The sequence below is a fragment of the Ailuropoda melanoleuca genome, chromosome 11, assembly GCF_002007445.2.
Source record: "Ailuropoda melanoleuca isolate Jingjing chromosome 11, ASM200744v2, whole genome shotgun sequence".
Taxonomy (NCBI): domain Eukaryota; kingdom Metazoa; phylum Chordata; class Mammalia; order Carnivora; family Ursidae; genus Ailuropoda; species Ailuropoda melanoleuca.
This window is the reverse complement of record NC_048228.1, coordinates 75,958,966-75,980,122: the sequence shown is the minus strand read 5'-3', so window position 1 is coordinate 75,980,122 and position 21,157 is coordinate 75,958,966. Positions and strand designations below refer to the sequence as shown.

The 21,157-nt window shown below is 38.9% G+C and overlaps 2 protein-coding genes across 9 annotated transcripts in view; one reads left to right on the top strand and one right to left on the bottom strand.

Moving 5' to 3' along the window:
- ATP8A1 (ATPase phospholipid transporting 8A1) overlaps window positions 1-11,171 on the bottom strand; it is a 225,937-nt gene extending 214,766 nt beyond the window's left edge. The window contains exon 1 of one of the 3 annotated variants that reach the window (XM_019801970.2): window positions 10,835-11,171. In XM_019801970.2, coding sequence (XP_019657529.1) covers window positions 10,835-10,883 — 49 coding nt within the window. In that variant the 5' untranslated portion in view covers window positions 10,884-11,171. The remainder of the gene's footprint in view (window positions 1-10,834) is intronic. The other 2 variants (XM_019801971.2, XM_019801972.2) reach the window with 2 other exon arrangements.
- Window positions 11,172-11,508: 337 nt separating this feature from the next.
- The window catches only part of GRXCR1 (glutaredoxin and cysteine rich domain containing 1), a 315,893-nt gene continuing 306,244 nt past the window's right edge, over window positions 11,509-21,157 (top strand). For 5 of the 6 annotated variants that reach the window (XR_857341.3, XR_002143152.2, XR_004628887.1 and 2 more), the window contains exons 1-2: window positions 11,509-11,858; window positions 12,932-12,998. The gene's annotated coding sequence lies outside the window, so the exon portion shown is untranslated. Of the gene's footprint in view, window positions 11,859-12,931; window positions 12,999-17,694; window positions 20,302-21,157 lie in introns of those variants that run through there. The other variant, XR_004628888.1, reaches the window with a different exon arrangement.

Below are 21,157 nucleotides of genomic sequence, written 5' to 3'. Positions count from 1 at the left end.
ATCATAGCAAGTATCTTTTCTGATTCAACAGTATGAAACTAGAAATCAATTGTAAGAAAAAAATTGGAAAAAAAAGCAAATACATGGAAGATAAATAACATGCTAGTAAATAAACAATGTATCAATGAAGAAATCAAAGAGAAAAACAAATACATAGAGACAAATGAAAACACAAGAGTCCCAAATCTTTGGAATTCAGTAAAAGTAGTTATAAGAAGGAAGTTTATAATGTTACAGGCTTATTTCCAGAAACAAGAAAAATCTCAAATAAACAATCTAACTTTATACCTAAAGACATTAGAAAAAGAACAAGTAAAGCCCAATGTTAGAAGAAAGAAAATAATAAAAATCAGAGTGGAAATAAATGAGATTTTTCTATATTTTTGGTCTTTAATTTCAATGAAACCAAGCGGTGTTTCTTTGAAAAGATAAAAATGATAAACCTTTAGCCAGACTCATCAAGAGAGGACTCAAATAAAAGCTGAAATGAAAGAAAATAACCAACATCACCGAAATACAAAGAATAAGAGACTACTACAAAAAGTTATAAGCCAACAAATTGGACAATTTAGAAGAAATGGATAAATTCCTAAAAACATACAACCTTCCAAAACTGCATCAGGAAGAAAAAGAAAATCTGAACAGACTTATTACTAATAATGAAATTGAATTGGTAATCAAAAATCTCTTGACAAGCAAAAATCTAGGACCTAAAGAATTCACAGGTGAATTCTACCAAACATTTAAAGAAGAGTTAACACCTATTCTCAAACTATTCCAAAAAAAAAAAAAAAATAGAAGAGAAAGAAAAGCTTCCAAATTCATTCTACAAGGCCAGCATTACCTTTACATCCAAACCAAAGACACTACAAAAAATGAAAGCTGCAGGCAAATATTCCTGATGACATAAATTCAAAAATCCTCAACAAAATATTCGCAAACCACATTCAACAATACATTAAAAGAATCATTTGCCGTGATCAAGTGATATTTATCCCAGGCATGCAAAAATGGTTCAATATCCATAAATCAGTCAACATGATGCATCACATTAACAAAATGAAGGATAAAACCCATATCATCATCTCAAGAGATGCAGAAAAAGCATCTGACAAAATTCAACATCCACTGGTGATAAAAACTCTTAACAAAGTGGGTTTAGAAGGAGCATACCTTAACATAACAAAAGCCATTTATGACAAACCTACAGCTAAGATCATACTCAATGTGGAAAAGCTGAAGGCTTTTCCTCTAAGATCAGGAACAAGACCAGTATGTCCACTACTGTCACTTTTACTCAATATAATACTAGAAGTCCTGACTATGGCAATCACAGAAGAAATAAAAAGCATCCAAATTGGCAAAGAAGAAGTAAAACTATTTGTAAATTACATGATACTAATATATATATTATATATAGGTATATATATTACATATAGGTATATATATTTATTTATATATACACACATATACATATATACACACACAGTATATATGCACACACACTGTATATATGTGTGTGTGTGTGTATATATATATATATATATATATGTACATATAGTAAACCCTAAAGACTTCATCAAGAAACTACTAGAATAAATGAAGTGCGTAAAGTTGTAGGATTGTAGGATACAAAATACACAGAAATCTGTTGTATTTCTATACTCTAATAACAAAGCAGCAGAAAGAGAAATTAAAACAGTTCTATTTACAATGTACCCTCCCCCCCCAAATACCTAGAAATAAGCTTAATCAAGGAAGCAAAAGACCTGTACTCTGAAAACTAAAGCATTGATAAAAGAAATTGAAGATGACACAAATGGAAAGATATATTGTGCCATGGATGGGGAGAATACTGTTAAAATGTCCATCTACCCAAAGCAATCTACAGATTCAACACAACGCCTATCAAAATACCAATGGCATTTTTCATAGAACTAGGACAAGAATCCTAAAATTTGTATGGAACCACAAAGGACCCCAAATAGTCAAAGCAATCTTGAGAAAGAAGGACAGAGCAGGAGGTACCACAATCCTAGATTTCAAGCCACATTACAAAGATAATAGTAATCAAAACATTATGGCACTGGCACAAAAATAACATAGATCAATGGAACAGGGTAGAGAACCTAGAAATAAGCCCATGCTTATATGGTCAATTAATCTACAACATAAGAGTCAAGAATATAAATGGGGAAAAGACCGTCTTTTCAATACATGGTGCTGGGAGAACCAGATGGCTACATGGAAAAGAATGAAACTAGACCAGTTTCTTACATCAGACACAAAAATAAACTAAAAATGGATTTGAAACAATAAATATGTGAGATAGGAAACATTAAAACTCCTTAAAGAAAACACAGGCAGTAATCTCCTGGACATGAGTCTTAGTAACATTTTTCTAGGTATGTCTCTGAGGCAAGAGAAGCAAAAGCAAAAATAAACTATTGGGATCACACCAGAATAAAAAGACTTGCACAGTGAAGGAAACCATCAACAAAATGAAAAGGAAACCTAGTGAATGGGAGAAGATATTTGGAAATGATATATCCGACTGAGGTTAATATCCAACATATATAAAGAACTTACACAATTCAATACCAAGAAAACAAATAATCTGATTAAAAATGGGCAGAGGACCTGAATAGCCATTTTTCCAAAGAAGACCTACAGAAGACCGAGAGACACAATGAGAAAAGCTCAAAATCATAACCATCAGGAAAATGCAAATCAAATCATGATGAGATATCACCTTATGCCTGTCAAAATGGCTATTATTGAGAAAATAAGTGTTGGTGAGATAATAAGTGTTGGTGAGGATGTGAAGAAAAAGGGACCCTCATGCAATATTAGAATGTAAACTGGTGTAGCCACTGCAGAAAAAAATATGGGGTTTTCTCAAAACGTTAAAAACAGAAATACCATGTGACCCAGTAATACGACCACTGGGTATTTACCAAAAGAAAAAGAAAACACTAATTTGAAATATATATGCACCCCTATGTTTATGGCAGCATTATTTACAATAGCCAAGATATGGAAGCAACCCAAGAAACCACTGAAAGATTAATGAGTAAAGAAGATGTGATAAGCATGCATGCGCACGCACGCGCACGCACACACACACACACACACTGGATATTACTCAGCCATAAAGAAGGATGAGATCTTTCTATTTGAGACAATATAGATGAACCTAAGGGTATTATGCTAAGTGAAAAAAGTCAGACAAATAAAGACAACATGATTTCACTTACATGTGGAATCTGATAAACAATGAACAAAGAAACAAAAAACAGAAACAGACTCACAGATACAGAGAACAAACTGATGGTTGTCAGAGGGGATGGGGGGGAGCTCTCAGTAGGAGATGGGCAAAATGGGTGAAGGAGAGTGGGAGATTCAGGCTTCCAGTTATGGAATAAAAAAATCACAAGGATGAAAGGTACAGCATAGGGAATATAGTCAATTTTGTTGTATTGGATTGTATGGTGACAGATGGTAGCTACGCTTGTGGTGAGCAGAGCATAATATATAGAGAAGCTGAACCACCGTGATGTATACCTGAAACTAATTTAACATTCACTGTGTGTCAACTATACTTCAAAAAAATTTAATTTAAAAAATGTTTATGAAATTAGCGTACACACCAGAAAATACTATAAAGAAGTTAAAAGGTAAACTATAAACAGAGAATAGTGTCTTTAACATATAAGAAGGTCTTAAAATTCAATACAAAACAAACTTCATAAAGGAACATGAATAATTCAGCAAAAATTAAAAATAATCACTAAACTTACCAAAATATATTCAACCTAATAACTAAAAGCAATGTGAACTTAAAGATTCATTTTTTGCATTGTATATTCAAAAGGATGAAAAAGGTGGCAATCCAATGTTGGAGAAGAGATAGAGAAATAGGCACTCCTGTTCACTTTCAGTGGGTGTATAAACTGGTATGGTCTTTCAAGCAATTTTGAAATATGTATCAACAGTCATTTAAAATGTACATATTTTTGATCCAGAAATCTCTTTTCTAGGGGCTTTTCACAACAAAATAATCAGAAAAGTATACAGATATGTCTAAAAATGCTTATCCAAGAATCATTTTTAAAAACCTTGGAATAGGGGCGCCTGGGTGGCTCAGTCATTAAGCATCTGCCTTCGGCCCGGGGCGTGATCCCAGGGTCCTGGGATCGAGGCCCGCATCGGGCTCCCTGTTCCGCTGGGAGCCTGCTTCTTCCTCTCCCACGCCCCCTGCTTGTGTCCCCTCTCTCACTGGCTGTGTCTCTGTCAAATAAATAAATAGAATCTTTAAAATAAAATAAAAACCTTGGAATGATCTAAATGCCCTAAATGTCAAAGAAGAGTCCTCAGTAAATATAAAAATGCTAAGCTTTCATAAAATTAATGATCTATGTATTCAACAAATAGCATTGAGCCCATACTAAGTTCCAGGCTCAGCTCTAGGCAGAGGATATAAACAGTGACAGCAGGCAAAAATTCTATCCTTCATGCAGTTTACAAAAATCCATATTTGATACCCAAGGATGCCCATGAAATACTAAGTGGGGGGAAAAAAGATTAAAAATTATGTAGAGTATGATCTCATTTCTCTTAATAAACTTATTTCTCCTCTCCTGGAAAATAGTTGGAAGGGATATATGCTAAAATGTTAACAGTAGTTATATTTGGATGGCATAGTCTGGGGTGATTTTTACTGTCTTCTTGACACCTTTTGCAGTATGCGTTTTTTCCAATGAGCAAGTGTTACACTTGTACAACCAAGAGAACAACGTTAAGCTCTTCCATTAAAAACAAAGCTCAGAGTTATCCATTCATCTGACAAACATGGAAGGCCACTATGTCAGGCAAAGCTGTAAGTGGGTTCGGTGTACAGCAGAAAACAGTTCACACCATTCACACTGTTTTTTGTTTTTGTAAATTGCTCCCATTGTGGTGCTCAGGTTCCAGGAGGAGGGTGTCTCGTAGGTCTGAATGTAGGGCATCTCTAGATCATCTTACCTCTAGATCACAAGACTCCTTTACTCATCCAGGAGTATCTGAGCTTCTACTACATTCCAGGCAATGTTCTCAGGGGGAGCCATATATCAGTAAACGAAACAGACAAAAATCCCTGCCTTTAGTTTAGGGAGTTTACAATCCACAGAATAATAGCTTTGAAAGATGTGGGCTCCAGCTAGTAATGAAGAATGAAACTGTTGCCTTTAGAACATTTACATTCTAATGAAACTCTGTGAATAGAAACCCAGGCAGCAAACATTTCACCAACTTCTGATCATGCAAACTTTCCCATGGTTGTAAAGTAGGCTCATGATTCAATTCTCATTGTTTTTGAAATAATACAATGAAAACATGAATGACAGGCTATAGATTAGAAAACCCTAAAACAATTGGGTTCTGCCACACTTAATATCTCCAGAATTACACTAAGCAAAATGACATGTGTTGGGGATTCTCAAATATTAATTATGCAAAGTATCACCACACTCATACACCCTCTCTCTCACAATACCAGGTCAGTTATAAATCTTTAACCCATCTCCAGATTTCCTTTGGGATCTCCTTCATTCACACCTTTTTGTCCCATTGCCCAATTAACTGGCACACAGCAGGTGAATGATACATGCTTGTTAAAGGAACAAATAATCTTAGTCATCTTTTACCTGGACAAATGAAGCTGCCTCCCCCAAATTTCCCTTTAACAATCCTTACAGAAAGTACTTGAATGATCCTTTTGTTATCTTTTAAGTGAATAAAATATTCTGTAAAATGACAAACATTTTAAAGTTGTCACTTATACAAACTAGTTTAGAAAAACAATGCCTAAAACAACTAAATTTATTACTTAGCATGTGTTTTACACAAATGAATGCCTTACATTTTAGCATTATAATATTCAGCAGAAGAAAATGCAAACTTCTGGATATGTGTACATTTCCTTAGTTTTGAATAATTTCATGATTATTTTGTAAATTATGAGCTCTAGAACATTCCTTTATTGCAAGCAAGAGCCTTTAACAATCTGAATACCTGATGGTGATTGTGTCTGTTAGCTGCCCACCCACCAGCCATTCTTCCTTTTTCCTTTAGTAATAAAACACTGAGCAATGTGCCAGCTAGAAGACTCCATTTCACAGCTCCCTTGCAGATGGAAGCCAAAGTAAAATAAGGTTGAGTCTTTGTGTTGTACTTCCAGGAAAACCCTTTGGTCTCTCATCTTTCTGTGTTTTTTTTCCTACCTGGAACTTTTCCATGATGGCTGGAACACCAGCAACCATGTTATGACTTCATGGAAGATGGTGAAGCAGAAAGGCATGGAGACAATGTCCCTTCCGACTTCATGAATTGAGCATAGCTGACCTGGATGGCCTACCTCCATACTAGTTTTACCAGAGTGAAAAAATTTTGTGTAAACCACCATAATTTCAGTCCCTGTTTTTAGCACTCCTAATGTTGTACTGAGAGACCTATTTGATTTAGCTGGGGTAAAAATTAAGAAATTCAGAATCCTTAGCTTTCTACTTTATCCCCTTTTGCTTTCTGGAAAACATAACTACTATCAGGGTTTCAACTATTACCTCTGAACTCAAGAGTCCCCTTTGATTTTGCCCACATCTAACCTCAATTCTAATATCCAATTCAAAACATGTCCCTTTGGATATCCCACAATTCTTACTTCTGATTCTATTGACCCTCCATCCCAATTTCATTATCTTTTAATAGATTTTCCCAATCAGTTTTAAGACTAAAGCACAGTTCCTCAAAATGTGCTTCACCTATACCAGCACATCCTAGCAAGCTCATTAAGAATGTAGAGTCCCAGTCCTAACTGAAGAAAATCTTCATGAGCAACCCAGGAAATTACAGTTTTAATGAGATACCAGTGTTCTTGTAAACATTAAAATTCAGAATTACTACTTGAGAACTTCCTTTCATTTTAATCCATTTTCTCCTGCCCTATATTGCTATGTCCTATGGTGTGACCGTTGTGACCTCCTTTCCTACTATTCTCCCCTACACTATTCCTTTAACCCTCCTGACTCTCTTGCCTTGGGGGCCTCTGCTGTGACTGTTTCCTCTGCCTGGAATGCTCTTTCCCTAGATCCCCACAGGGCTAACTCCTTCACTTCCTCCATGCCATCTTTTCAGTGAAGGCCAACCTAACCAACCTATTTAAAATTGCAATCCATCCACCAACCTTAGCATATTACCTTCTTGTTAAAGTATAGTACTTACTACATAACAAATTCTACAATTTGTTAATGTGTTGTGTTTGGTTTCTTGTCTCACTAAAATGTAAGCACCTCCAGAACAGGGCTTTTTCTATTTCATTCACTGATGTATCCCAAGTACCAGGAACAGTACTTGTAGGAGCTCAACAGATATCTGCTGAACTGAGTTTATGTTTTACTTAGAAATAGTTTCTGATTCCTCCTTTCCCATTCTCATTGCTCTGCTTTAAAATTACTCCTGGCCTTCCCCCCCAACCCCTTTTTTTAAATGACAGAGTCTATCAGTGCCATTCTGTTCAATCCACCCAACATGCTTCCAGATGTATCTTTCTAAGACTCTTCTTTAGGGATGTCATTTCCCTATAATGATTTGGCTCCTAATTGGCCCTGTTAGATATTATTCACTGGCACCACGCTTGAATGAGAAATGGATTAGACAAACTCTAAGATCTTCAAATACTTGAGTCTATATCCAAATGACTCATCTTGGCATTTGAAATGCCCTGTAATTTGCAGGAATTTACCTATCCAAATTTATATCCTACTCCTTCCAAGTTTCCTCTGCTCCTGGCCAGTTTCCTTAGGATCTTTCAAATAAGCCTTGTTGATATTCACCATTTTTTCAATTGATTATTCTCTACATTCAATACCCTCCCAACTATGGAAAAAAACCAAAGGCAATATCCTTTGGATTCCTGCTACTCAGACCTGAAGGCCAGAGCCATCCAGCATTATCCGTGACTTTGTCAGAAATGCAACAGGCAGCCCCACCCCAGACCTATTGACCTAGAATCTATACCTAACAAGATCCTCAGATGATTTGTGTGCACTTAAAGTTTGGGAAACACTCATCCCAAATTATTTCTCAATGAAGTGTTCGCTGAGCAGGCCTCACGCTCTATGTCCTGACCTCCAGTGGGACCTATGTCACCCATAGCAAGCACAATGCTCTATTAGTAACATCCTCTCTTAGACTATTTATTCATTATTTCATGTAAGTTCTTTAGCTCCAATTTGGATGTAAATAACTTGCACACAGGACAGCCACGCATCTGACCAATTTGGTTGCAGGGAACAGAAACCCCTTCAAGTCACCTCAAGGGAAAAAAGAGCTTATTCTAACAGTACTTGGGAACAGGGACTAAAACTCAGGGAGGGGGGATTTCCAAGGTCGGGCTATCCCTTCTCAGCATCTATGTCTCTGCGTCATTCTCTCCATCTAATCCATTCGCTCCCCTATATTTCTGTGTTCACTATAGTTGTTGCTGCCTCACGTCAGCAGATTTCACACGACCCATGAGAGCTGGCCATCCTCTCCTCTACTAGCCTAGTCACCTCTGCCTCTTCTGCCTCAGTTTTCACCCTACGTCTCTAAGCTTAACTCCTCCCACAAGACAGATGAGGTTACAAGTGTCTGCACCACCTATGGACTGTCTGCCCCTGAGTCATGAGCCCATCCTAGTCCAATCAGCCGAGCCAAAGGGGTTGCAGTTCAGAACAAGGCCCTTTAGGCAGCAGGAGCTGTCAAAAGAGAATATTCCTTAGGAAAGAAAAGTGTGGGCAGGGTGGGCAGTGAGCCACCTTTCCAGGCCACAGAGTCATTATTTATGTTGTCCTCACCATAGTCCTGAGCAAAATACAGAGCACATAATAAACTGAAACCAACCAATATGCGAGGGAAGGGTCATTCCCCAAGCTCCACTATGCCCCTGACACCGTGCTGGATGCACAGGGAATACAAAGATTAAATAAAATACAGTCCTTACTTTCCCAGAGCTCTACATTCAAAGGTGTCACTGAACAAGCTATTTGACCTTGGGCAAGTACCTCAACCACTTGGGCCACAGCTCCTTCAACTATCAGATGAGACCACCTTTACTTACCTCCAGGAGTGTTGTAGGGATTCCATAAGGCAATCTTTGAGAGAATGCTTTGAAAAAAACTGGACAATCAAAAACAATACTGTAGCCTTTTAATACTAATAAAATCCTCTCATATGCCACAGGCTTTGCATTGTTTTCTGGTCTTTTCTCTTTCCCTCATTTCCCACAATATATGATTCATCAATGGCTGCTATTTGAAAAAACAATCCCAATTATCACCACTATATTTTCATCACCTGTATGGCCTTCTCAGGTAGTGATTAGGAAGAGTCATCCATTTCACTCAGGGATATAAAACAAAAAAGAATGTATTTTTTACTGTGTACTTTTCAAAAATAACACTATCATTTATTTATTCGCCTTATATCTAAAACTGTAATGTCTTATAAACTTTTTTCCTTACAGTACAAATAACAAGAAGTATGCACTAAATTCTCGTGTAGGACACAGGTCAGTTGTGACTCTTTTGCAGACACCTTCTCAGAGCAGTTTCATTTAGTATTGCCTACGCGCTGTAATCAGTAAACCGTAGGTATCAGAACTCAATGCTCCTATATTTTTACATAAAGACTCTAAGGAGGAAAAAGAATAAAATGGCCTGTCGCAAGTCCTGGAGTCCTATTCTCCTAACTGGTATATCTTTTTTCTTAAAACCACTTTCCAACCTGCCTGACATTAAGGGATGGGGGGCGGGGATTGGGAACCAGGGATGATGGCAAGATAGCCTAGTTCTCAAAAACATGTTATTCCGCTCTTTGCAGGATTCAAATACTGGTTTATGGGACAGAAAAACAAAACAAATCTCTAGATATGTACAGTCTTGGCTTTGCCATAAACAAAATCAAGAAATATTTACCGAGTGACCATCACTTGCCAGGAAGAATGCTGAGGGCTCCTCCGATAAGCTGAAGAGGGTGCCTAGGCCCTCCTAAAGCTTACTTGCTATCCCTTTGGACATCTGTTGCTCAGTGCTGACAGGTGTAGCCGTTCAACAGCTGGCCCTGGGTGGAGCAAAGAAAACTGCTTCCACCTTGCTAAAAGTCAGCTCAGCTGGCTAAAGCTAAGATCTCAGGTAAAAAGGAAAAAACCAAAATCTCAGATGGAAGCTGGGCGAGATTCCACTGCAGGCAGGCTAATTGCAGAGACTGTACTGACAGAACCCGCTCAGCACTCAGCCCCAATTAAGGCTCCTCACGCTGTAAGAGGGTAGGGGCTGTGGATCAAAGGATCCTGCATCTGGGAAAGATACTCGGCTCCTTGGGGAGCTGTGGTGTGGGGGCTGCAAAAAGGTGGGTGCCAGAGGCGGGGGCGGCGGGCTGGGGATCTGTTCACTAAGGTGAAAAAGCCAAGCGGAGACGGGGAGGCTTGTGCGCTAGTGGGGAGGGCGGTGAACAGGACGAGAGCGCTCGGTGACAGGAATCGAACGGTCACGCTGCGGTGTAGAGCAAGCCCTGGGGCTCCGGCCGAGGACACCAATTTCGGGGATCTGGAGCCAGGAAGGGGTCTGCGAGTGCACCGGCGGCGGCGCAGGGAGAAGGGTCCGCCAGGGACCAGGCGCAACCGCCAGACTTACCGAGGGGAAGAGGTGGGACAGGGCATCTTTTCCCTAATACACACACGGCCCGACCCCAAGCTGGCCCGGAGCCACCCCCGTGCGCGCTCGGCGCACAGCCCCGCGCTGCGGCGGCCACTCACCCTCCGCGCGGGAGCGGATTTCCGACACTGTCCTCCGCATGGTGGGCATCGCGGCGACCGCCGCAGGTGGAGCCTCAGCCGGGACTCTGCACCTGTCACGGCGCCGCGCAGGCTGGGGACCTGGCTGCGCCGCGCCGAGTGCTCAGCGGCCGCGCGGGCCCCGTCGCCCACCCAGGGCAGCGCAGTCGCCGGACGGCCGCCGGACGGCCCCCGCACGCCGAAGAAGGAGGAAGAGGCTACGAAGGTGGCGGCGTCCGCAGAGCTGGGCGAGCTCTCCCTGCAGCCGCGGAGGGGGCGGCTCGGCGAGGGGAGGAGCTCTGGTGCCGGCGCCGGGGGAGGGGTCGCCGGGGCTCGCGCTTACTCGCTCCCGCGGCAGCGCGGCGGTGAAGTCAGGAGAGGGGCGGGGAGAGACCCGGGAGCACCTCCTCCTCCCCGCCCCGCTTCGGACCGTACCATTCCTGAGGGGGCAGGGTGGGCAGCTCCCAGCCTCCTCTTCCCCGCCGGGCGCCCTCGCTCCGCCTCGCAGCTTCGGGTCGACCTGTCCTTCCTCAAGAGCATTCTGACACTCCTAAGTCTTGACCGGAGAGGAAGGGATGCTTTGGCCCTTGCATCTCCGCGTATCCCCTCCGGCTACCCTCTGCCTTGTGATAATAATGGAGTTGCCCGTGGTCTGGAAAGTGGTGTTGGGTCTGAGGGGGCAGGCGAGGGGCGAGAGGGCTTGGGACGTCAAGAGTTAAGTCTCAGCCCGGGCCATGCAAAGAAACCGTGAGTTCGCGGGTTCCCGGTGGAATTCTAGCCTTCCAGGGCGGCCACCAACCCCCGCCGCGTGAGCTGTACTTGCTCCCTCGCCTGGCCCACGAGCAACAGGCTCTGAGGCCAGGCTCCCCCCGGAGCTCGTGCTCCTGCTGCCACTGGTGCCTGGGTGCGTCTGGACCGCCTGCGAGTGGGCCGGTGCGTCCCGCCAGTGCGTGCTCTGCAGCCCAACAAAGCTCAGGAATTGCAATAAATTCAACTATTGGGTCAGGTGGTTCAAAAAATCACTTTTGTTTGTTTGTTTGTTGTGGGCTTTTGTTTTTACTCAAATCTGCAGGAAGTTGGGTGCAGTAGTTTTACCTGAAAAGGGGGGAAGTGTCCTAATATAAAATCCATAAATATATATTACATTTTAATTTCCTTCGTATCCTAGAGATCATCGTAATCTCATTACCTTTTATTTTATATACCGAGGTCTATGCCAACAAGTTATGGAAACAAGTACGGTTATTTTGTTATTATTGCTGATTTTATCATCCAGTTAGGATGTCAGGTTTTATGTAGATTCTGGTGAGCTGCTGAAATGGCAAGAAAGGAATAAATTAAGCGAGAAGCAATTTGCTTCTTCCCTCTTCTTGTGCTCTTCCTCTGGCACCCAGTGGAAGAGAGGCCTTACATGGAGGCCTTTTATGTGAACTGCTTTCAGATCCTGCAGGGAAAGATCTGAGGAGGTTTGACCACAGAGATAAGTGATTATTCCCAAGCCTCAAGAAAAAAATGAAATCTGCTAAGAGCATCTTATCTCCATTTGTGGTATTTCCTTTGCCTCCTGCAGGTAACATTTGCTAATCAGGGCCCTGCCCCACATTAATACTCCCCTCTGGCCCCCCAGCCCTCAATGCATATTTATGAAGAGCCCACTGTACTGGGCTCTGATTCAGAGGCTGGGATTAGAACAAAGAAAATGTAGGGGCGCCTGGGTGGCACAGCGGTTAAGAGTCTGCCTTCGGCTCAGGGCATGATCCCGGCGTTCTGGGATCGAGCCCCACCTCAGGCTCCTCCGCTATGAGTCTGCTTCTTCCTCTCCCACTGCCCCTGCTTGTGTTCCTTCTCTCGCTGGCTGTCTCTATCTCTGTCGAATAAATAAATAAATAAATATTAAAAAAAGAAGAACAAAAAAAATGTATTTCCAGTATTCATGGAACAGCAGCAAGGGTAGAGAAGTTCTCAAGAAAACTGTGTTCTAGTGATGGTCATGATTTAAAAGTATGTTCTTCTAAAAGTAAGAAATGAGCATGTAGTCTTGTTAGGACAGTTATCACTGGCCATTTTTATTTCTTCCAGGTCCAGGACCTCCTGTATAAAGCAAGCATCCTCTTGATGAACGTGAGTCTGGAACGAAATTAAAAGGGTGAGTACAATGTGGAGACAGTAAAAAACAACAATAACAACAGAAAAACAGCTTTAAAAAGTTAGTGAACGGAAACCAGAGATAATGCTGTGCTTTTATGATTAACATTTTAGGTATATTTTTATATAAAGCTGGAGCCAGTTTTTATTCAAAATCAGTTAACAGCAGCATGCCAGTATTCGATTTATGAACAATCACTTTTGTAATTCCCAACAAGCCCTCAAATGAAGCTCAGTTCTGCTTATTTACAAATAATAATTAACTGTAGGGAGTTCCAGAGATTACCTCTGTTTTCCATAGAGCAATCCATTTTATATGTTTCTCTGTGTGTGTGTGTCCGTCCCATTAACAATCCATCAGCAAAACTGACAAGGTGTGCCATTCATACAGGAAATGAGAACTGCCTTTCATACAGAGATCATTGCATGGTTATAGTCTGTAGCTTATGGTGCGTTGTCTCCCAGATTATTCTATCACTTTATCCATAATGGTAAGAGTATCCCAACTAACTCATTTCTGAAAAAACCACTCATTCCCAATTGCTAGAAATCACACACATTTTTATTAGGTCAGAAACCTGATTGACATAGAATATTGCACTAATCTGCATCTGCTTGATTTCAAAGCCATCTCAGATAATTTCATCTTCCATTGTTGAGCAAAGTGCAATATGCCAACCCCTGGCAGGGAGTTCTGATTCCAGCAACATGACCTTGTCACAGAATCTGTAGTACAATTCAGATGTCAGCAAGATCATTTCAAAGTTTATAGGTCCTATGACTATATTGCTGGTGGATTTAGAAGGAAGAGGGTTATTCAAGGACAGCTTCTCCAAGGACCAGGTTTTATCATCCTCCACAAGATATACATGAAATACATAAAACGTGTGAGGTGCCAAGCCAGAGTGCTAGGTGACAAAGATAAGCACATGTGAAAGTTAACCAGCAATGTAACAAAATGGCTGATACTTAATGTCCAATAGCCTACAGACATTGAGAGGAGAGAGTTCAAGAGCTGAGGCGATCAACATAATTGAACTGGGTCTTAAAGTCAGGGTTAAGGCTGTAGAAATGAAGAGGCATTATTTCAGGTAGGAATGCTTGGCATATAGTAAATATTCAACAGTGATGGTTTAGTGAATGTTTAAGGGAAACGGAATGATAGAAAAGCATATATCCTTGGGAGGAACAGAGAGATCAATTTGACTACAACAAAGTTTCTCCTTGGAAATCTGTACACTTTAAATGGGTGAATTGTATGTTATGTGAATTAGAGCTTAATAAAGATGTTTAAAAAATATCTTTGGAATTGTCAACCCAAAAATTACGAAGTCCAGAAATTCAAAACGAGCTGTCAGAGGGTATTCCTACCTTGGTGGGTTTTCACTTAACCTGATGTTGCCTGAGTTGGTTGTTGTTTGGGGCCACCAAGGATTAAGAATTTGGCCTCCTTTGGGAGGAACTCATAGTTGTATAGGTGAGAGAGGAGTGCTCACTAATTTACTGATTTATAATACAGCCAGAAATGCTTTGAGAACTAGTGGCCTGAAGGTAGAGACATGCCTGAAAACCCTGCATCCAATTAGGACTGAGGTGTGGAAAGTTGATTTCCATACTCCCGTAAAATACAGATGCTGAATAGTTCTGGCCACTATACTCTAAATTCTTCTGCAGGTACACAAAATAACTGGGTAAATTAATGTTAAATCGTAGATAATTACATCTTTTAGTTTAAAATTGAAGTTGAAATATGACATAACATTCTATCAAATTGCAAAACTACCTGGTTATTGTAAGAAAAGATGCTTATTACCTTCGATGCCTAGTTGGTGTTACATGATTCAACAGATAGTGTGGGGTTAACATATTATATTATTAGATTTGTAAGGCATGTTTCCCAAGTCTTCCCATCTTAATTGCTCTTTCTGTCACCATCCCTTACATGCACACCCCTCCAATAAACCAGCAAATTCTTTAGGCTTTGTTTCCAAAATATATCTTAATTCTACCCACTTCCGTTCGTCTTTGCCACTCTTGTACATGTCACCATGATCTCTCACCTATAATACCTCCTAAATGATCTGTCTGTTTTTATTTTTGTCACATTTTCATCTTCTGGAAGGCATAGTAATTATTTTAAAACAGAAATCAGTTTATGTTATTTCTCAAGACTCTTCAATGGCTTCCTATAGCACTTGAATGAAACTCAAACCCTTTATGATTTTCTCCTTGCCTGTTTTTCAGATTCATCTCCTTCTGCCCCTCCTTCTGGGCTCAGATTATTCCACACCCCCCACCTAGTTTAGATTGCCCCACGTCCCCCAGTACCAGCCACCACCATATTGTCTTATCCTGTCTTTCTCCTAGCACTTATCTCTATCTGAAGTTTTCTTATTTGCTGGTTTACCTATTCATGAGAAAGTGGTCTTGCTACATTTGTCTTACTCCAATTTGTGTCTGTCATATGGCACAGTATCAATAAATGTTTGTAGAACGAATGAATGAATGAACTGAAAACTGTGTGAACTGTGGATGATCTGGTTCCCTAAAATTGGAAAGTGGAAATCAGTAGAAGAATTGATAGCATTCTGTTTGAAGAGATAATAAGTTATGCCCTTCATAAAGATATGTGCTGGAATATAGGACTTTTTCAGAATTATTTACATGAAATAATTTAGAACATATTTGCCGTGAAGTATTTGAGATCAGAAAAATCTTGTGAAGCATTTGAGATCAGAAAAATCTTGGCTTTTGTCAAAATTACTTGATGAAATTTTAAAAACAAACCGATTTCAACTAAAAGCTCTAAATCTGTTGTCATTGAATAATTCAGGCACTTATTCGTAATGATAAAATCAATACTTTCTCTTATGCCTGTGATTCATTTCTCATGACTGTATCATCATTCTCTTTTCAAACACCTTAGCAGGGTTTTAATTCAAAATTATAATGTCTTTAAACATTATTATCATCTTCATATACTTGGAATTTCCAACAAAAAAGTACAATGGTATTTTTCTTCAACTGTAATTGAAAGTGCTCTACTCTTGTTTAAATGAAACTAGAATTTTAAAATGTGGATTTGTATTATATGAAAGGACTTTTAATAGAAATTTTAAAAACTATCGTCCATTATATTTAAAATAGCACTCAGTTCGCATACAATCTTTTAGGAAAAACCTTACTGAATATTTTACTCAGAAAGTAAATGAACATTCAAGGGAAAACAGTCCTAGTGTTGAGATCTTAAATTCATACCTCTTACTTCAAACTGATAAGAGACTAATTAAATGGTAAGATTTTTACTTTAAAAGATTCTTTCCTATTGTAGCCAGGAATTGTAAATTAGTACCAAATCAGAAGTGCTGTTTTTTCCCCAAAAGTTAACAAACAGCATTCCAGTACTGCTAATCCTCTGTAAAATATTATTGTTATATATGCTGTGAACTTTATGGATAATACATTTAGCATGGTATTGTCATGGATTTTGACATTTTAAAAACCAACTGTATTGAGGTATAATTGACATACAGTAAACTTTATCTGCTTGAAGTATAGAATTTGACAAGGTTGGGCATATGCTAAAGTATAGAATTTGATAAGGTTGGGCATATGCTAAAAGTATAGAATTTGACAAGGTTGGGCATATGCTAAAAGTATAGAATTTGACAAGGCTGGGCATATGCTAAAAGTATAGAATTTGACAAGGTTGGGCATATGCTAAAAGTATAGAATTTGACAAGGTTGGGCATAGGTATGCATCTATAAAGCCATCACCACATTGAAGATAACGAACGCATACCTATCACTTCCGAAAGTTTCCTCTTTCCTCTTCCAAAAGATTGTTCTGTATAACCTGAGATACTTTTTCTCCATGCATACAATACAATTTATTGCATGCCCCCCATGTTCTAGATACTGAGCTGAGTATTGGAGATTGAGTTAAAACAAATAGGTTCCAGGCCCTTCCAGAACTTATGAAATTGATCCAATAATGATGTAAATAAGTATAAAATCAGAGCTATATATCATACTCTAAGAAAGATAGTCTACACCTGTATATATTGATTGTACTACAAAGTATTTCTGAGCTTTCACATTTTATCTAGAACTCTTCAAATTTGCTTATATGTGTCTTTGTCATAGATCTAAAAATTATACATTAACATTTTGTTTCCACTGGATGCTATGGCTTTTATCTTGAAAAAAGTATGATGTTTGTTATATGGAAAAGATAACCAGTGAAGGCAAGAAATTTTATTGCCCAGAAAGCCAATATTGGAAACAAAAAGAAGCACCCAAGGAAATCTCACTTTTTTTCTTGCCATGTCAAGTAGGTGCTATTTCAAGGAGGAAAGATGACAATACTGAGGAAAAATGTATTGAAAGAGATGAAAATCTCAGAATTTTCATTAAAAATTGAGTATAACAGTAAATGAGATGAATAATTATAATTACCAAATATAATTTTGGAATTCCATGACTTTTAATTGAAAAAAAATGCCAAGCCTAAGAAAAAAATAGTTTCCCGATTAATTGAAATCAGCCATAACTTTCAAATAAGAAATATTTGCCAATTGCGTTTTGGCCTCTTGGATGATATATCCTCTGCTCAAGTTCATAATTCACTGCAGTGTTTAGCAGATTTATTGGAAAATCACAATTGTTTTTTTTCCCCTCTGATCCCCAAAAATCAGAAACAACATCTGCTGGGAGAGGAATTATTTATCACTGTAGTTTCTTGCCAACTTTGAACTCTGAGGAAATCCACTACATGGAGAAAGCAAATCAGTCCTGGATTACATTTTAGTAATGCCCCAAAGAAAAGAAGATGGGGGGACACTATGAAGGAAAGATACAAAGAAAGTAAATGCACTACAGACTCAAGGTTTGTGTGGCTGGAGACATTGGAGGTAGGAGCACAGTGTACTAGGCTGAGTAGGAGAGCAGACGCTTGGACCTTTTGTATGGGCGGGCTTGCTTATGCCAGATTTCAAATGTGGGCTCCTCTTCCCTGCCTGTATTGTCTTGTCTATCGTTTTTTTTTCATTTGGTTTTACTCTGAAAACTGACCTCAGCCTGCTAAATTGGAACCTCTTCCCTCCTGTTCCCACATCCATGCTGTTCCGACTCCGCTTGGCTCTCATGCTTTCAGAAGCCACGTACCCTCTAACTGCGGCTGCTTCAATCTGTTGCCTGCCTAGCCCCTCGGTTTTCAATTGGCAAGGCTACTGACTCCTACTTAACTTTTCTCCCCATCAACTTTACAGAAAGTTAATTTATATAAAATAAAATGCAGCCATTTAAATGTACAAGGTGACGAGTTTGACAAATGTATACACTCTTGTACCTACCACCACGGTCAAGATGCAGTGTGGTCCCAATGCCCATTGGCTTAATCTTATACCTGCTTCGGGCTCCTATTGGCTTTTGACTTGTTCCTGATGTACAATGAGAGTGCAGGAGGCAAAGGAAAACCTATAGGTTGGGAAATACTGAGAAATAAATTTGAGTAAGTACAGGAACCAAATGAGGAAGCCCCATGTAAACCAGCAAAGGTGATGAACGCATGCACAAAGTGAGGGGGAGGCAGTGTAGACTTGGGGACACGATAGAATTGTGTTTTAAAAAGATTCTTGTGATAACAAAATGCGGAGCATCAAGTAGAAGCAGAGACACCAAGGTGGAGATGCCAAAGATCTGTTCAATTAACAGAGGAAAAGGTGATTTTTTTAAAAAAAAGCTTGAATATAACACAAGGCATTTTTAGTAATACTTATGGGACTATAGAGAATAAAGGACATGTTTATCTGAAAAAAACAGATAATCTTCTCTGTATAGTTATAGGCATAGATAATGGCTAGATTTGAACTTTTTAGATGTTGAGCCGATTTCTTATTGAATCAATTTCTGACATTTGAAGAGGGGAGGTTGCTTTTGCTACTTTCTTTGAAAGATGCTATGTGAATGTTGTATTTGAACATCTGCTTAATTAGTGGAAGTGTTTTATTTATCTTTTAATGATACTTATTGATTTCAAGAGACTTGTTGCAAGAATGCTCATTAGTATTTATTAACATGTTAAAAAAATGTGCCTCTCTATGTCGTTTAGAAAAAGGCTTGATTGCACATAACAGAAAACCCCAAAATAACAGTGGTTTACACAAGGTTGAAGTTTATTTCTTGTCACATAAAAGAAGTCTGAAGATAGGCTCTCTACTATCATCAGAGATCTGGGCTCTTCCCTTTCTGTTCTGCCATGCTAACAAGTGGTTTCCATCCTCAAGGTCATCTCAGGGTCCTGGGTGGCTTCTGTTGTGCCAGATATAACATCCACATTGAAGATGGGAAATGGAATAAGGATAAAAAGGGACCTTCACATGCTTTAAGCATCTATTACTGAAATCTTACTTGAAAGTGATGCTCATATCTTATTGGCTAGCACTTAGTCAAATGGCCATGGCTGAACAGAAGGCTGGGAAATTTAGTTTTTTTCTTCAGCTGGCTATGCACCTGGATAAAATTTGGCATTCTGTTCAGTGAGGAAGGAGAGAATAGAGCTGAGGTAGGCAGCCAACATTCTCTGCCACACTTTCGATTAAGTCTCAGAAATCATTCTTAAGGTTGTATTATTAAAATCCTGGAGTTCTTCATGGACATCATAATGAAACTATGTTTTGTTCAGATTGTGTTTTTAAATATTTATAAGAAAGAAGACAAAGAGTTTGCTTCATTTTAGAAACAGGCTTGATGAAACAGGTTTTTAATGGCTGGGGCTTAATGGAAAATTTATTAAATGATGATTGAAAATAATATTGAATTGAGTACAGAAGAAGACAGAGAGGGAAACTAATTTAATGAGGTAGTAACTTAGTTATTAAGGTGACTTTCTGGTTAAAAACAAATAGAATCTTGGAGGTGAAAAAGAGACAAAACAATAAATGGAGTAGAAGCCTAGATCTCTTATTTCAGGTTTTTCCTGTGTTTAAACCAGAAAAATCAAAGATCAAAGAATTAGAGGTTTCTGAAGAAAGATGTTACATAATGGCATTTTGGGAACATCAGTCTGTCAGCTGTGCATAGCCTACTTTGAGGGAAAAGGCCCACACCATGTCAGGAAGCTACTGCGTCCCTCTTGTCAATGGGAGTTTTCTGTGTTCTTGATGATGGCTTTTGGACCCCGAAAAGATTATCTAGAGCAAACTTTATTTTTTTAAATTAATATTTAATGTACTAAATACATATGTCAAAATATAGTTCTTTGAGCTTTAAAATTTAATTTGATCATTTTATTCTATTTAAAAATCTAGCACATTTTAAGAATTACTTTTAAGGACATGGTTGATGAATGTTTGATTCCATTCATAAACTAAAACTCCCTTAAACATTTTAAACTACTCTTATGAAGTTGAATTTTATTTTCTAAGTCGCTTAGTCATTTGTGAGAGCCTTTCCAGTATTTAAGTAACCATTTTCATAAGATAAATTTAACCTATGAAAATAACTCTTAGGCTTTCTTAAATTTTCTAAAAGTGATGGATTTCAGCATAACATCTTTGATATAAATCAGTTTTCCGGTCCTGTGAATTTAATTTGGAATCACAAGCATGGCATGTTTTGCAATGGTTATTGATTATTTCTAAACTTTATTAAAAGACAGGTTTGACTTACTTGACTTACAGGTTTGACTAACGTAATCATATATATTTACTTAATTCTCCAAGTTTAAAGCTACTAATTCCCTTGGAAACAATTATGTCATCCAAACAATTTTAGGGTTAGCATTATAAGCACTTCGGGAGGTTACATTTTAAATTAGCTGAAGCTGAATATTAACCAGTGATATCATCTGGGACATCTGAGCTCTGAAACTACCAATACCTTTGAAATTTGTCTTTGGGCCTCAATCCTCTGGATTCAAGTCCTCTGTTACTTCCTACTTCTCTTCATAAATGAAGTTTACACTTGGTCCATTTGATTGGTTTCAGCTAATCTATTACTGTATTATTCTACTTAAAATTATTTTCATATTTTTTCCTGATAGTACTAATGTGTTTAGTTCCTAATGACGTTGGATGGGGTTTTATTTATCTTTGAAGGCTTTTTCTAATTGGTTCCTTTTAATTTTAAGGTCTAAGCTTACAGTCAAGGGACCCTGAA